The sequence below is a fragment of the Ambystoma mexicanum genome, chromosome 10 (genome assembly GCF_040938575.1).
Source record: "Ambystoma mexicanum isolate Mex_15411 chromosome 10, UKY_AmexF1_1, whole genome shotgun sequence".
Taxonomy (NCBI): domain Eukaryota; kingdom Metazoa; phylum Chordata; class Amphibia; order Caudata; family Ambystomatidae; genus Ambystoma; species Ambystoma mexicanum.
This window is the reverse complement of record NC_090932.1, coordinates 183,830,794-183,848,064: the sequence shown is the minus strand read 5'-3', so window position 1 is coordinate 183,848,064 and position 17,271 is coordinate 183,830,794. Positions and strand designations below refer to the sequence as shown.

General features: G+C 51.6%; 1 protein-coding gene across 4 annotated transcripts in view; it reads left to right on the top strand.

Moving 5' to 3' along the window:
• The window catches only part of LOC138491262 (inositol polyphosphate-5-phosphatase A-like), a 705,879-nt gene that overhangs the window by 108,948 nt on the left and 579,660 nt on the right, over positions 1 to 17,271 (top strand). For 3 of the 4 annotated variants that reach the window (XM_069617676.1, XM_069617675.1, XM_069617678.1), the window contains exon 2: positions 12,570 to 12,611. The exons of the other annotated variant lie outside the window; for it this stretch is intronic. In XM_069617676.1, coding sequence (XP_069473777.1) covers positions 12,570 to 12,611 — 42 coding nt within the window. The remainder of the gene's footprint in view (positions 1 to 12,569; positions 12,612 to 17,271) is intronic. 4 annotated transcript variants of the gene reach the window in all.

The following is a 17,271-nucleotide window of genomic DNA, read 5'->3' as shown; positions in this document are numbered from 1 at the left end:
TAGACCGGTAATTACTCCATTCACCAGGGCGGAGTCGGAACGATTTTGGAGGCAGCCATGCCGCAAATAGCGGCGTGGTTACCTCCAAAGTTGGAATGAGGCCCAGTGACAACCTATGAGAAAATTCAGTCCAGCTGGACACATAAAGGTTTACTTGCACTCACGCTCTCTCCTGGCCTTCCTCAGCACCGTCCACATGCCTGATCTCTTGGGTGGCTTATCGGAGCACGGCCAGCCCACCTAATTCCTTATCTTGGCCAAAATGCACACACACATTCTAAGCCTTTATGACAATGTTCCCATACTCTGGACTGTAGTCCCCAAGAGCATTTCCACCACAAGCGCATTGAGACCGTAGTAATGGGAAAAGGCGCTATATAAATGACAACTACAATTCAATACAATTACTAGTGTCAAGAGTTTGCACACAGGAGTTTTGTGGTTGCAGTGTGAGTAGAGTTGACTTAACAGGGATGTGGTACCAATGACCGTAGTCTGCCCCTTTGAGTGTTCTGTTTCCGTTCCAGTGTGTAGCAGAGTTTTGTGGCGCATGCATTGGCAGCGAGTGCGCATCTGTCTGAGTTGAGTTTCCAGTGTCAATAGCGTGCGCTTGGATGTTTTGTTTCTAGTCTCTTGATGGGACACATACAAGTGTTCGGTTACCGGTGTCAGAACATGGGCTTGATCCACGGGGAGGACTCCGGCATTTGCAGTGTTCAGGCACCGATGAGTGCAGGCCGTGGAACTATGAGAAATTCCTCCACCCAGACCTTCTACACAGGCTGGTGCTGAGAGATCATCTAGCCCAGACGGCGGTAGCTTTGCAAACACACAGCCCCTAGGAGAGGCACACTGAATGCCACCAAATATCAGGATGCAAGGCACTGCGGCATTCACGGGTTGCAAAGCACCACACTGGGCCAGGAGGATAGCTCAGGGGCAGCGATTTTGTCTTGGAAGCAAGATAACACAGAGCAACACAGGTTCGAATCCTGGTCCCACGCTTAAAGACTGGTCTCTGGTATTAAGTGTGTTATAACAGTTCATTAAGATCCCCAGAGCTAGAAGAACACAAGCAACATTGGGTAGTCCCCCCACATCACTTGATGCTGGCGGCCAACATTCGGAAGTGTTGGCCTCAAGCTTCCAACCAACAGGGGCTGGAAACTCAAAATGATGCAGCTTCCTGAACTCTTGTTTTATCTATCTATCTATCTATCTATCTATCTATCTATCTATTTATTTATTTATTTATTTATTTATTTATTTATTATATGGTTTGTTACAAACCTTTAAAATACAAAATACATTTGAAACAGTTTTCCACATTTTTGTTATGTCAGACTTTAGGACTCCAAGTAATCTTAAAACAGGAAGAGCAGAGAAAGGAAAGAAAAACAGTAAAATGACCAATCTTCAATTGTATAACAATAGTAAACATACACAACCTATATATAAATGTCTTAAAATTAGTAAAAAAACAAAGTAAAATAGCAACTCAACCATTATTCCAGACCATATAAGTGTCTACCCTTATCATAAGATTAATTGATTTGATTCACATAACGGTACTTCAATTTAGCGCTTTGTCAAGTCATCAAGAAAAAATGTAAAAGCAATTGTTCATTTTCTGTCTGATTCATCTTGTAGCACTTGCCACCAATCCCGATCACTTAAGGATTGGCTCTCCATAAATAACGGTCCCATATGTTTAGTTCTTTCTGTATTCAGAGCTGTACAAAATAGTGTAAGATGTTTCATCTTGTTGCCGACAAAACCGACAGTTGCTTTCTATACTTTGCCCTTAACTTTAGTATGTCCTTTGTCTTGAAAATGTTTAGACGAAATTTCAAATACAAAGATCTTGGGTAGGGGTCAGGGAATTTCAGCAGATCGTTTTGGGTTTTAGTCAATGTTTTGGCTTCACAAGGGACATGCTGCATAATGCTGTGTCTCAGTCTCATTGCTCCTGTTGCATCCCAATCTTGCTCCCATGAACTCTTGAATCCTCTACAAGACCCACTCCTTCCATTTCTCCTCTCCACTTCTGATTGTGTGTTAGGATTTGTAGCATATTGGACCAGTTTCTCATAAGGTGGCGCTAGTAAATACGCAGGTCCCCTTATTTACAATCGCAGAAGATGCAGTGGCCATGTTCTGTTATGAGTCACCACTGCAGTGGTCTTAAAGCGCCGAGTCATGTCTGTCTGTAAGCGAATTGTGACCCCGCGGAGGGAGAGCAGGGAAAGCGAAGAAGGGAGGGAAGGGTAAGTTGAGTGAAGAAAATGTAGCAAACTTGGGTAACAAACAATAGGGTAAAGTAACACTTGGTAGAATGAGTGTGTAATCAGGGGTGTGTGTAAGAAATAGTTAGCTGTGTGTTAGGAAATACAGGGTAAAGCAGGAGAAAGAAAGAGGTGACCTTGAGGGCCATCTCATCTTGAGGTGCTTCATGATATCTTAGGGGTGTTGAGGAAATGTAGTGTGACTGCTTACGGGTGCGTGGTGGCCTTGAGATGCGCTCAAGAGGTTGGTGGCAATTTATAGCAACAGATAATGTTAAAGCTCTGCCGTGGTAAGAGTTCCCGCAGGCTGGAGAAGGCAAGACCCGTTGACAGGTGTCTTGGAGCAAAGCATTGGCTATGCATTGAGGTTATGCAGGTGAAGAGAGGGGAAAGGGAAGCAAAAACACATTCCCACGCTGAGGCAAAATCAAAGGCCGCGGGTCTGAGAAGGAAAGGAATCTCTAGACTTAAAGGAAGGGACCTTAGGTGTGGTGATGATCCTTCGGAGACAATACATCCACTTGCCAACTGCTTCTGTCTGTGTCAATCCAAACCCCCAAAAGAGATACTTCAGCTGTGGTCTCATTTGTAATCCCGCCTTTAACACATTAGGATCTTGAAATGATGAGACATCGTGCCTTCAAACTGGGTAAGCCTTACATTGAGCACTTTATGCATAAGAACTAAATTATTTCCGCCGCATTACACGTGGTGGTGGTGTAATTCTGCATTTATTTTGAGTCCTTTGGACTCAATGGGAGTTTTTTGGGAGAATTACGCAGATTCTGCCGATTCTTCGGCACTGAGTCAAAGGATTTACCCCCAGGTTTTTCCTGGCAGCACATCCTCCAATCCAGGCCCGAACCCTTACTGCCAACTTTACCACTTACTGCCAAACGCGTAATGAGGCCGACACACAGACTCCCCTAAGCCTACCCGAGTGGCGCTAGAGATGCCCCTAGCAGAAAGCTGCTGCTGGTGGTGTGGACGGCAATGGCCGTAGCCTTTTTCTCAGCAGCTCCAAGACAACTGCAAAAACCATCCATGCTCATTAGGCGCGAGGGCGATCTAGAAACCGGCCGCAAGTGCTGAACCCAGCAACTGTGCCCAAGTGGCCCTCGCGCAAAACAGGCATCGGCGAGTTGGATTTCATGCCACCATGGCTAGTTGGACTTCATGCCACCGTGATCGCACAGAAAGGGGCTCGGCAGCCACAATGCTCCGCCCCAATGGCCCACTCGTAAAGGCGTGTGCCAAAAGAGGATGTGCCAAGGCAAGTGAGCCTTGGGTGAAGAAGGGAACGATGTAGGGAGCAGTGGGTGCCAGGCGAGGGCATATGGGGGGATTGGGCTATCCTGGTTCATACAAAAAAGGGGAACAGATCACCAATTCGGAAAATCGGGCTCGCAGGTCTTTCGGGGTCAAGCAAGCTACACGCCACGCCAATTAAGCGGCTGTGTTCCAACTGATGTATTCAATGATGGATCCCGCTGGGTGTCAGGGTAAGCTAAGATAGCCGCACATAGCACATGCCCCGAGCTACCAGTGACAACAAGGCTCCACATTGGGATCAAAAACCTTGAAAGGTATATTCATGCACGAGGAACTATATTGGATCAACCACAGTAATAGATCCTCCCTAAAGACGGGTCGTTACTGAGTAACAGTCCTTCGAAATAATGGTCACATCCCCCTGCAGTAAAATAGCAGTTCCCGTGCGGGAGCTGGCCGACCAATCATTGTCAAGCATTGCGTTACATCGGCTCATGTCCGTCAAACTGTTAGGATGTTGGGCTTCTTCCGAAGTCCTGCCATTAGCCCCCCCCCACCACACCAGCTTTGGGGAGTCCTTCAAGGGCTCCCCCAAGCTGGTGCAGTGGGTGAAGGCGGGGCAGGCACCCTATGGAACCGAAATGTGCCCGCTGTCAACGAGAGCGGGGTGCATTTTATCACAATAGGGCGCGGCTGTCAAATCAGCATGGGGCAGCAGCCTCATGCTGGGTTATTTATTTATTTTAATTTAATTTATTGGTCATTTATATGGCGCCTATACACTTAACAAGCGTTTCAAAGCGCTCCAACGCAGGGAGGGTGAGAAGTTAAGTTAAACAAAGATTGGCATTCTTAATAGGTATTGGGACATTCAGAACGGGCAAGTGCTGTGCCTTTAGTGGTACATCGGACGGGAGGAATACAAACTGTTACAACATATGTATGCACGTGCCTGATGGTCCTTACAATAATGCGGGAGCTATGCATGAAGGGGAGGGGCCTGGGGGGTGTAGTGCAAGAGACACGAGCAGGATTAAGTGCAGCCCTGCTGCTGCTAGTTGTGCAGTGGCCTCTATTCAATTTGAATAGAGAATATTGGGGAAATGGGTTGAGCAGCCAAGAGGTCTCGCCGCTGTGTTTACTACCTTAACTTTCCTCTAGTAGGGGCGCGGGTAGCGATCGTCCTGGGCTGTTGATCTAATTGGCATGACGGGAAATGCAGTCTCTATTTTGTGAGGAGCGAGCTCGCGGGCCCTCTCGTGTGGTCTGTGGACGGCATTGAGCTGCTGAGGTGGCATTAAACAGCCAGTCGAGCAGTGGTGGTAGAAACGATGGCTACATTTGCGAATGCGCCCAAATATTCCTGCAGCCGCCGCGTCCTTTTGAGGCCCATGGTTTCAAATGGTGGCAGGACAGTGGGATGTTGGGTTGGGAGAATAGCTCAGGGGCAACGTGCTTGCCTTGGAAGCATAGACGACACGGAGCCACACAGGTTCGATCCCCGGGTCCGCGCTTAGATACCTCTGGGTATTAAGCGCGTTGTCAATAACTTATCGTTGGGTTTCCCGTGTTGGACCGAGCCATGCCTAAGCTTTCATGCAAACACTCTCTCAGCAGGCAGAGGGTGTGCGCATGTTCAGATAAAAGGGAAGAGATGAGGGAGAAATTAGGAAAGGTGCAAGGCGGGAAATGCCACAGCTGGAAGCATCACACGGGAGCAAACGCAGTGAATCCAATTAGCTTAAGGAGGTGGGGAGGTCGTTTTGATCTGAGCAGCTGGCTGGGAGTGGTGTCTCTTCAGTCCGAGGTGTCAATAAGGGCTGGAAAGAGATGGGAACGGAGCACCTTAGGGCGATAGAGCTGACACTGGTGCAAACGAGCTGACTCAAATGTCTCTATAGGCCCTATCCACCTGCAGATCAGTTGCGACTGAGGAACTGTTATCCCGAAAAGACCATAGCAGGGTCATCCCACAACTGCGCCTCCCCCCACCCCCCACTCCCCGAGGTCTCCAGGAGGTTCCCTGGAACAAAGAGGCGACGCCAGTTTTCAAGGTGGAAGTCACAATGCTGCAGCAAGCTTTATTGCATAAAGCCAAGGAGTTCACCACTACCCCCCGCACATATGCTATTCCATTTTATTTTCTGTCTGGTATGCTTCTCTTCTAATTCACGCCCAGTTCAGGAATTCTCCACCTACCCGCCTTCATTGCTTTTTTAGCGTTTGAATTGCAAAGTTATCCTCCACCCCTGCCCCTTCCCCTGTCCATCGCCCCCACCCTTCATTACGGAGTCTTTTCCTCCCTCTTTTCTCACATTTTCACCCATCCCTTGCCTCCTTATTCTGTTCTATCTATTCCACAAGTTGCCTGCCCCTTCCCCTAATCCCCCCGGTTCTGGCCATCACCCGCCCGCCCCCCGCAAGTTATTTCGCCAAGTCACTTAATCCTTTCCTTACCCTGCCAACCTTAACCACCCCAGCCCTTCCAGTCCCCACTCTTCCTTTTTCCTAGGTACTTTCCCTTCCTTATTTTCTTTTCTTTTCTCATTTATCCATTCCCCTACTTTCCCAGACCTTACTGCGACACCAGCTTTTCATTTCCCCTGACTTTTTTATTTTTCCCATTTTTGTGGCGTTGGCCCTTTAAGGGTACGCACGCGATGGGGTGACGTTCACTCCGTCGCGTGCGCTGTTAAATAAACGGGGCGTTCCCGGTGACATCACAATCACCGGGGAGCCCACACTGGCAACACTGCTGTGTCCGTGTCTCTGTAGCACGGGGGTGGGGGGCTCACGGACGGCGGCACCCGGAGACCGCCAACAGTGGCGACGAATGCCGGGATCACTTCCTGGAACAGGCGGGGATATTCGTCTGGAGCGTAGATGATCTCACGTGAACGCTCCGACGAACTCTGACCGCGGAGAAGGAAGCGACACACGCGGCCGGCGGCCATTTTGATCAATAGGCCTCGGAGACTCACGGCTTCATAACGAAGCGTCGGTGAGCCATCGGGACTCAATTTTTGGAAACTTCAGCGGCGGATGGTCGCTGGAGACAGCACATGTCGGTTTCAGAAGGAATCACTGACATTTTCACTGTTTTTACCGAGCAGATGGATGAGACTCTATGGGAAACCTGCTGAAAGTACTGGGTTTTTTTTTTTTTCCCCTGCTCAATTTTTGCACACTTCATTGTCTGCTTGCTGGCTGGAGTGACACTTCTGCGAGGAGCGCGCCTGGTGTGAGGCAGAATTTGTAATACCCTGGGAGACTGACTGCTGGTGGTGAGTTGCGGCCCCATCCATTTTGACTTCTGGGGTGCCTGTGCGCTGTCCACCATGAATCAAGCTGCTGCTGCTGCGGCTCCTGCTGCTGCTCCTGCGCCTCCGCCTGTTCCCCCGCCGAAACCACCTGGGTCCGTACAGCCAATGTCTGAGTTTGATACCTCGGGTGCTCCATCAAGCCTGGGACAGAGGTGGAAGATGTGGATGGATAGGCTCGAGATGTACTTCAGGGCCACGATGGAGACAAGTGACGACGGCAAGCTGGCCACTCTCCTGTACTCCGCTGGTCCAGCAGTGCATGAGGTATTCCTGTCCCTGCAGCCGGTGGATGGGTCGTTTGCGGCGGCGAAGGAGGCACTCCATAACCATTTTCTGCCAATGGCCAATGCGGACTATGAACGTTTTCTCATGGGAACGGCTCGACAAAAGGATGACGAGACTCTGGATGTGTTCTATGGGCGGCTGCGGAGATTGGCAGCGCCATGTGCGTGGAACGACCCTGAAGTAATGATTCGCAACCAACTCATTCAGGGGTGTATCTCTGGGAAACTGAGGCGCCAAATATTGCGCGAGCCTGGCATCACCCTTCCTCGCATCCTAGAATTGGGAAGGTGCCACGAAGTGTCGGAATTGCGGGCGACCAGGATGGAAGCTGGTGCCCGCCCAGGCAAGGTGGAGGAGGTCTGCGCGGTCGGAAGAGGCCGCGGATCGAGGCGCCCCATGAACATCCAGAGCCCGCGCCCGCCGGGGACTAATTCTTCGTGCCCGAAGTGTGGATACGATCTCCCGCACCCCGCTGAATGCCCTGCAACTGGGGTTAAGTGCGGTAGATGCGGAGGCGCTGACCACTTCGCCAGGATGTGCAGGTCTGCAGCTCCCAAGGTAGTGCCGAGGGGGCCAGTTCGAGCCGGCTTCTTCCGGCCCCAAAGGACGTCCAACGTTGCTCAGGTAGACCAAGGTGACGAAGGGGCCCCTCAGGACGAAGAGGAGGAGGAAGAGGACGAGGAAAACGTGTTCTTCGTGTCCAGTGTAAGCATGCTGAAATCCCGCTCCAAGAGACAGCCCAGGTGCAACGTGCTTGTTAATGGAGACTCTGTGCCGATGCTAGTAGACACCGGCGCATCCGTGAATGTGATGGCAAGACAGCATTATAATACCATGCAGACCCCGCCCACGCTGACTGCGCCGAGAGCACGCATATTCGCCTTCGGCGGGGATCAGCCCCTGCCTCTGGACGGAGTTTTCGTGGCTGATGTTCAATATGGTGACTCATACATCCGGGCCAGATTCTATGTTACACCGGTGAGCGACAACACCCTGCTTTGCTGTGCTGCGGCTGAGGCGCTGGGAATCGTCACATTCGCTTACTCAGTGTATTTAGACGACATTCAGGTGCTCCTGGCCAAACATGGCTCCCTGTTTGAAGGCATTGGACAGCTGGTGGGTGAGCCGGTCCGGCTCCACATCGATGAGTCAATCCAGCCAGTGGCGCTGAAGCACCGACGAGTTCCGTTTCATCTCAGGGATCTGGTGGATCGAGAACTAGACAATCTAGTGGGGTTGGACATCATTGAAAAGGTTGAGGGCCCCACCCCGTGGGTGTCTCCCATTGTCATCGCACGCAAGCCTAAACAGCCAGATGCGGTGAGGATCTGTGTGGACATGCGGCTTCCCAATAAGGCCATAAAGAGGGAGCGACACCTAACCCCTACCATCGATGACATTATAGCGGAACTGCAAGGGGCGAAGTTCTTTTCCAAGCTCGACCTGAGAGCGTGCTATTATCAGGTGGTCCAGCACCCCGAGTCCCGCTACATAACAACATTCACCACCCATCGAGGTCTTTACCGATACAAGAGGTTGAGTTTTGGGGTGTCCTCCGCAGCGGAGGTTTTTCAAAACATCATAAGAGGGGCATTAGCGGATCTCGAGTCCTTAATATTAGCGACGACATTTTAGTGTATGCCAGATCGGAGACGGAGCATCTGGCATGCCTGGCCAAGACCTTTGAACGACTGCGCTCGCTGGGCCTCACCCTGCACAAGGACAAGTGTGAATTTCTGAAAACAACGATCGAATTCTTTGGGTTCGTATTTAAGGCGGATGGGGTGTCGCCAGATCCCCGCAAAGTGAGGGACATAAAAGAGGCGCATCCGCCAGAGAATGTTGCAGAGGTGAGGAGCTTCTTGGGCATGGTCACCTACTGTGGCCGTTTCATCAGGAACCTGGCGTCCCGCTCAGAGCCGTTGAGATCGCTCACGAAGAAGGACATCACCTGGCAGTGGGGCCCCCTGGAGCAGGCGGCATTTGACGACATCAGAGGGGCTTTGGCGGCGGACGACACCATGGCGTTCTTCGACCCGAGCCTGCAGACAGAGATCGTGGTGGACGCCAGCCCATATGGACTGGGGGCAGTGCTCACGCAAGTGGGGAATGACCAGGAGATTCGGCCCATAGCATATGCCAGTAAGGCCCTCTCCGACACCGAGCAAAGATACTCCCAGATCGAGAGGGAAGCCCTGGCGGTGCTGTGGGGTTGCAGACATTTCCGCCTCTATATTCTGGGGCGCCCAGTGACGGTGGTCACGGACCACAAGCCGTTGTTGCCGATCATGGTGGGCTCATCATCTCGTCCACCAGTGAGAATAGAGCGCTGGATGCTCGCCTTGCTCGAGTATGGAGTGTCGTTGATATATCGTCCAGGGGCTAACAACGCGGCAGACTATCTCTCTCGACACCCCAGAGGGGACTCGCAGGAATCGGCATCAGCGGAGGAGGCCGAAGAGCACGTCCGCCTGGTCGTGGAGACTGCCACCCCAAACTCCATGCAGGTGGAGGAGCTCGAGGTTGCATCAAAAGGCGATGAATGTTTCGCCATCCTGAAGGAAGCCATGCAAAGGGGTACCTGGAAGACAGTGCTGGAGGCTGTGGAACGCAGGACATGTGATGCCAGAATGGCCCTCGAGCAGTTGTGGAGAGTGAGAGAAGAACTGACATTCTCAGAGTCGGGGCTGCTGCTGAGAGGGGAAAGGATCGTGGTGCCCCAGGCCAAAGTGGCACAGGTCATCGCCTTGGCGCACCAGGGTCACCAAGGGGCCCCCAAAACCAAAGCTCGCCTTCGTCAGAAGGTGTGGTTCCCTGAACTCGAGCGGAAGGTGGAAGCGTTTGTGGCGTCGTGCGTATGGTGCCAGGCTGCAGCACCCGCCCAGAGGGAACCATCCATTGAAGCAATGCCCAGAGGGACCCGGCCATGGGAAGTGGTGCACGCCGACTCCGGGTCCACGTCGAGAGGCACTCACCTCCTAGTTGTGGTGGACGAGTGGTCTCGATACCCGGAGGTCGAGTTCATAGAGTCCGTCGCATTTGAGAACGTGGTGGTGGCGCTGGAGAAGATCTTTGCCACCCATGGCCTACCCTCTGTGTTGTGCTCCGACAACGGGGCACCATTCCAAGGCGAGAGCTTTGCCGAGCTCATGAGGGAGTATGGCATTCAACATCGGCGGGTCACCCCACTGTGGCCCCGGGCCAACGGGGAGGCCGAGCGCATGATGCGCACCCTCAACAAAGTGTTTAGGATCGCCCATGGAAAAGGCGAGTGCTTGCAGAGGGCCTTATACGTCTTCCTGCGGGGATATCGGACCACACCTCACTCTTCAACAGGTGTGGCCCCGGCAGAGGCACTTTTCCAGAGATGCCCGAGAGACGTCATACCGGAGGTGGGGGACAGGGACCCTGCCGTCATTGACAATGAACAGGTCGAAGAGGACGGACAAATCAGGACACAGATGGAAAACATCCGGAGGGGCCTTAGACCCCCACACATCGCGCTGGGAGATGAGGTGCTGGTGAGGAATCGCCACCCACATGGAAAGCTGTCTCTCACGTATGAACCCGCTCCCTTAGATGTTGTGGCGGTCAAGGGTTCTATGGTAACAGCTTCTGACGGGACGTCGTCTGTAACCAGGAATGCTTCATTCTTCAGGAGAATCTGCGACCCCAGAGTGGACAGCCCGGACAGCCGAGAAGGGGAAGGCGCTCTGGATGAAGGTGGTGGAGAAAGCCCCGCAGTGGAATCTCCGGCTCGAGGCAGACCCGGTCAAGAAACACCGGCCAGGGACGCTGGCAGGAGGTACCCCCTGAGAACAGGGCGTGGGAAACCTGCCCGTCTCACAGACTATGTTACGGACTGAGCTGGGGTGGCTGACCGGGGGTTAATGGTCAGGCCAGGACAGGTACCCATGGGGGATCCAGGGTGGCTGTGAATAAATGGGGGTTTTTGCTGAAACTGACAGAGTTGTGTGATGTAGAAATGTGTGATAGTTAGTCCCTCCATTTTCCAATTTGTTGTTATGGAAACAGCGTGCGCTGTTAAATAAACGGGGCGTTCCCGGTGACATCACAATCACCGGGGAGCCCACACTGGCAACACTGCTGTGTCCGTGTCTCTGTAGCACGGGGGTGGGGGGCTCACGGACGGCGGCACCCGGAGACCGCCAACAATTTTCATATTCCATTCTCCCTCCTCCCACCCCCTGCCTTTGGGGTTGGAATGACTTCCAAGCCCCCTGACCCCTCCCCTTTTTCCAGGGGCCTCCCCTGAGTCTAGTACTCCTGGGTGCCGTTAACTCTAAGCTATTGGCTGCGCAGCCCCCTACGGGATCTGTGGGTGCTTTCTAGGGGAGCGCCATGTAACTTCACTGGGCGCTCTGAAACAGAAAACACACGTTATTTATACAGTACAACATTTTGCGAAATGGGGCGGGAGGGTGGGATTTCCAGTCTTCTAGGAGGAGGGGCAGGAAACAAGAGAGTGCACCCCAAGGGGCCAGGCTTTATATAGCCTCCACCCTCTTGGTCGTGCTCACCCTCCCCCTTATGTCGCCGCCTTGTGACGTGCGCCCCCCCAGCCCCCAACTCTGGGCCCTTGTTGTTCCTTGAGGGAGCCCCCACTAAGGGCCCTGCCCGCCATTTGCCACCGTGGGTGGCGCGCTCGCTCGCCAGAACCCAAGGAATGCAGAACAGCAGGTGCTTTGTATGGGGTTCACCAAGTCGGCGCTGAACTCCCAAGGGCCCTTCTGGCCCTTTGGTAGATGTGACGACGCTCCAGTAATATGTGCTCTTGACGTTTATATATGACAGGCTCCCAACACGCGTGTGGGTGTCCGCACACATTTCACAGAACCAGGCATTGCTGCCTGTGGAAAAAGGATATGTCTCCATGCTTGGAGGATAGAAATGCAAGTGTGACAGCAGCACCTCAGAGTGCTACTCTCACGCGTAATAATACACAGCCGGGTCAGACAGGGCCTTGTCTTGCATTGCGCGTCCCTCTGCGCCTGCTCCAAACAGGCGATCGGGAGACTGCTCGTGTAATTGCGCATAGCGTTGAGAATTGGGGAAGGGTTGAGAATTGGGATGGGCCTTGACATGCGGAGAAACACACCCTTATTTGCGCACATGCGCAAACTGATTGGAAAAGGGCATTTGAATATGCACATCTACGATGCACGCATTGAAACCCCCCTTCTGAGCAGGCAATGTCTTTTCTGGTGTCAGTGGTCAGATGAGCTGGTGCATCTCATCACTGGAGTCAACAAAAGGTTTGGGAATCTCACCCAATGTGTTTTTTCTAGTTGTATTGTCACATGTGTTCTGCATTGAGAGAAAGTGATCATGAGTGTCATGGCTTCATACTGAAGAGTCTTTTCTTTGTTTTTGTTCTTTGCAGCCAGCAGGACTCCAGCAACAATGGCTGCAGGAATTCTACAAGGTACGTACCTACCTCTCCTACTGCCATATTACCGCCCTGCTCCCATTATCACATGGCACGGTCTTAATTCTGTGCTCCCCAGGCCCCGGCCACAAGCCGATCATCACAGGACATCTCAGCAATCCCCTACTCCAAGAGCCCCCCAGTAATTCCCTGCCTGAAGGTGCCTGCATACATCCTATACTTAGATGGCCACTCTATAGCGCGTTGCTCCAATGGCTGCCCCATAGTTGTCTGCTATAATCCCCCCCTCTCAGCCTCACACCTCGCGGTGCTCCGGCATAATGCTCTGCTGAGCTGCTACTTTGAGAGTCTTCTTCTGCCAGGGGCCTCTTTATCCGCTGTTTCTGCCCTTTTCACCACCCCCATATTCCTCTAAATAATGCCCCTCCTCCTATAATACCCTTTTGCAGGATTATTCTATATGATGGTGTTTTCTAAAATAACTTTGTCAAAGACACACCATGATATTGGTCGTTTCTGCAATACCTTTTTTCCCAACTATATCTCTTAACCAGTTTACTTACCTCATGTCAGCCAGTGGAACCCTGGTTTCCAAACTCTTCATGCAACGGAGAACGCAGTACTTGAAAACTAGAAACAGCGAGGGCCATCCTCACCAATGATGGCAGGATCCAAGGCAATCAAGACAGAAGGGAGTTGACGAGGGCCAACCTGACCAATGATGGCAGGACACAAGGCAATCAAGACAGAAGGGAGTCGGCGAGGGCCAACCTGACCAATGATGGCAGGATCCAAGGCAATCGAGACAGAAGGAGTCGATGAGGGCCAACCTGACCAATGATGGCAGGACACAAGGCAATCAAGACAGAAGGGAGTCGGCGAGGGCCAACCTGACCAATGATGGCAGGATCCAAGGCAATCAAGACAGAAGGGAGTCAGCGAGGGCCAACCTGACCAATGGTGGCAGGATCCAAGGCAATCAAGACAGAAGGGAGTCGACGAGGGCCAATCTGACCAATGTTGGCAGGATCCAAGGCAATAGAGACAGAAGGAGTCGATGAGGGCCAACCTGACCAATGATGGCAGGATCCAAGGCAATCAAGACAGAAGGGAATCAGCGAGGGCCAACCTGACCAATGATGGCAGGATCCAAGGCAATCGAGACAGAAGGAGTGGACAAGGACCAACCTGACCAATGCTGGCAGGATCCAAGGCAATTGCGACAGAAGGGAGTCAGCGAGGGCCAACCTGACCAATGATGGCAGGATCCAAGGCAATTGAGACAGAAGGGAGTCGGCGAGGGCCAACCTGACCAATGATGGCAGGATCCAAGGAAATCAGGACAGAAGGAGTCGATGAGGGCCAACCTGACCAACGATGGCAGGATCCAAGGCAATCGAGACAGAAGGGAGTCAGCGAGGGCCAACCTGACCAATGATGGCAGGATCCAAGGCAATCAAGACAGAAGGGAGTCAGCGAGGGCCAACCTGACCAATGATGGCAGGATCCAAGGCAATCGAGACAGAATCTAGTTGATCAGTCTAACAAAACAACCAAGGGCAATGACAACATTGTTTAAAGCTGGTCCACAGAGGCAAGGCATAAACAGCTGTAAAAGGTTCAGCAGAAAATTTTCTCCCAAGAACCACTGAAACAATGTGAATGGAGGGGACTGGAAAGAAGTCTGCAGGTATGGGGGCCGCACAAGATCACCCAAGCCAAGAGAGGGGAACACGCTATGGACACCATGCGTAAGGGGGCCGGGCCGCCAGTCGTGCTTCCTCTCGCCACGGCACAGGTTTCCAATGCTTTGCAGTAAATGCTTAGTTGTTGGTACCCAGGATATAGATATTAGTACATTTAGGTTGATGAGGAGAGACAGACTTCATATATGGGTGGCACAATTTTAGAAGAACGACACTCCAGGCAACGACACTCATTCCGTCTCTCTAAGAACTCCAGCACAGACAGACAAAGGACTACCTTCTACTTGTGATCTCCTTGCACCGAGCCCAGATGAGGAGCAAGTGGTCTCTGCGTTGCAGCAGACAAGTTGCGTGTATTCAAAGTAAGATGGCAGACAATCTCCAAAAAAGATCGGCTTGAGTTGCTATGCAACACAGCCATCCTTCATTATTGAAAGTAGAAGCAAATTAGGAAGACTCCCTGTACCATTTGCTAAAGGATATCTATTATCCAGCTCAGGAGCCTTCGCCCTCGGGCACGATGGCTCAGAGGGACATTCGAAGACCCGATAAAAGCTACAAGCAGTTTAGGAGAAGTGCGGGTGTCAGGAGTTGGTGAGGGAGACATGTGAGGCAAAAGGGAGATGCTGAGATGATGGACAGAGCAGCTTTGGAAGGAAGGTGGAAATCAGCAGTGACAGGAAGAAAGTGGAAAGAGGAGGTTGAAAGCCTGAAGAGGGATCAAGGAGGAGGTACAAATCAAGGAAAAGTTGGTGGGAACATCAGGGGGGAGGTAGGAATAAAGGATACCTGGAAAAACTTAGAGGTGGTGGAAGGAGGTAACAAGAAGGTTGGAGAGGAGGAGATTGAAAGGGACATCAGTGGGGAGGTGCGGGAAGTAGAAACAGAACGTAAAGCAGGAGATGGAAAGGAATGAGAAAGGGAAGGATGGAGGAAGTAAGAAAGCGCGAGGGTAAGAGAACATCAAGGAGGTGTGAGGTGAAAGTGAGGAGCAGGAGTTCCAGACAGCTGGTCATGGACCAAGAGAAGGTGAGCTTGAGGCCCTACCAGGATGAGCCTAGGAGCAGTGGTGGTATGAGTATGTGGCACATGGCGAGGCCTCGAGGAGGCACAGGGGAAAAGAAGCGATTGCAGAGGGGACGCCCGGAGGTCCAGGAGAGATCCCCATAGAAATGAGAGCTTTGTGATTCGCTGAGTAGGAAGAGGACTACAGCGATTTGGATGACAGAACCAGGAACCTGAGTCAGGAAGGTGGCGATCATGACATCGTAGAAGCTGTCGTTCCGATAGCGATACCAGTCCCCTGAGGATTTGCCGTCTTTTTCCCTAGTCCAGTTGTGAGGCCTCGCATTGGTCCACAGGCACGCAAGAAGAGCCTCAACCGAATAGAGGATGAGAAGCCTACGACCAGACCAACAGACCAGAGATGCAACAAGAAAGAAGTACAGGGGACAGCAAGAAATCCCAGTACTGTGAGTGATTGTGAACTGCTCTCCTTCTCTGGGAAGGGAACCCGGATTGAGATTGGCTAAACTAAAGACTCAGAACTCTTGACGTCTGAGGAGAAGCCATCCTGCTGTTATTTGAGCCTCTGGGTGCAAAGACATCCTGTTTTGCCCATTTTTAATACAGCCTTGTTTAAGTATAAGTCTTCGTGTCTGACTTGGGATCATCCTACTCGACTTTGTAACGAGAGCGTGGTATGGCTCGTCATGGGACCAAAGGTGGGACAGGTAGTCTCCCAAAGGCTGTGAAGGATCTTCACCTCATAAGCAGCAGGCGTTACCTGGGCACAGTGGGGTGCACTGTGTACAGCAGGGATCCTTCTGTGCACCATCATGAGAACCTGGAGTCACCGATTGAATCAGAAAAGGCCTGCTTTGCACCCCAGTTCCTGCACTGCAGTCGAGGGCATTACCTGCCCCTGGACAAAAGGCTCTTCCTTCAAAACATTTGAGACCCTTGAGCAACACGTCCTGTGACACAGAAAAAGTGTACACTGCCCCTGCTGCATTTAAAGATTGTAAAAAACACCCCTGTACTCATCACGTGGTATGGCAGCTTCGTTAGAAGAACAAAGCCGGCTTGGATATGCTCTCCCAGCCCATTCCATGACTCTCCAGTGGCTTTACTACTTGGCTACTTTACCAGGCAGAGAAGCACGTCGGGTATGGAAAGGTTACATGTGGTTTTATCGAATGATAAAACAAAGAATTGATTTTGAATTAATAAAAAATATCTAAAAATAAATAACACATTTTTTTGTTGTTATTTTTGGGGGGCTTCCCCCAATCCCCTTTTTTCTTTTTTGATTCTTTTCCTTACCCCTAAACCTACTATTCCCATTCCCAACCACTTAAATATAGTTTTCTAAAATTCGTAAACCATGTTTTGGGTTCGTCTAAAAATGCATTCTTTGTTTTCTATTTGATAACATCGCTGCATACCGTATGGATACTTACCTGAGCTCCTTGGATGAATTCACCCTTGGCATTTTGGGGCCAGTCCAGGCACTTTTTACTCTCTGTAGATTTCCGCAAATGGCCCTCTACCCGGGTAACCCAGAACAGGCCATGTGGGTCATACCAAACCCTCAACCATTGGAGGAGAACCCGGAGCCACTCCAGGTCCATTGGTACCATATTTCAGTGACACCCTCGTTAGCAGATCCTGTGGTCTTCCCCCGGCCTTATCAGACATAAGGCTTTCCATCACAGGGGCGACTCTCCTTTGCTCATTTCTGAGGGCTTATGGGCCGCCGCTGTCCAACCGCGACCCAGCTCACTGTGCCTAATCCAACTCCTGCTCACGAAGCCATCCTTGAATGGAAAGCGGAAAGGTGGACGACACTGGATAATTTGAGGGAGTACTTGGGATGCTCTTTAAAGAGGTTGTCCCAAGTAGATGATGTTGTTCTAGCAGTTGATTGATTATGACCATTTACGTAGCTCAGCAACACCCAGAAGACCTCTGGGAGCTGGACATCAAGC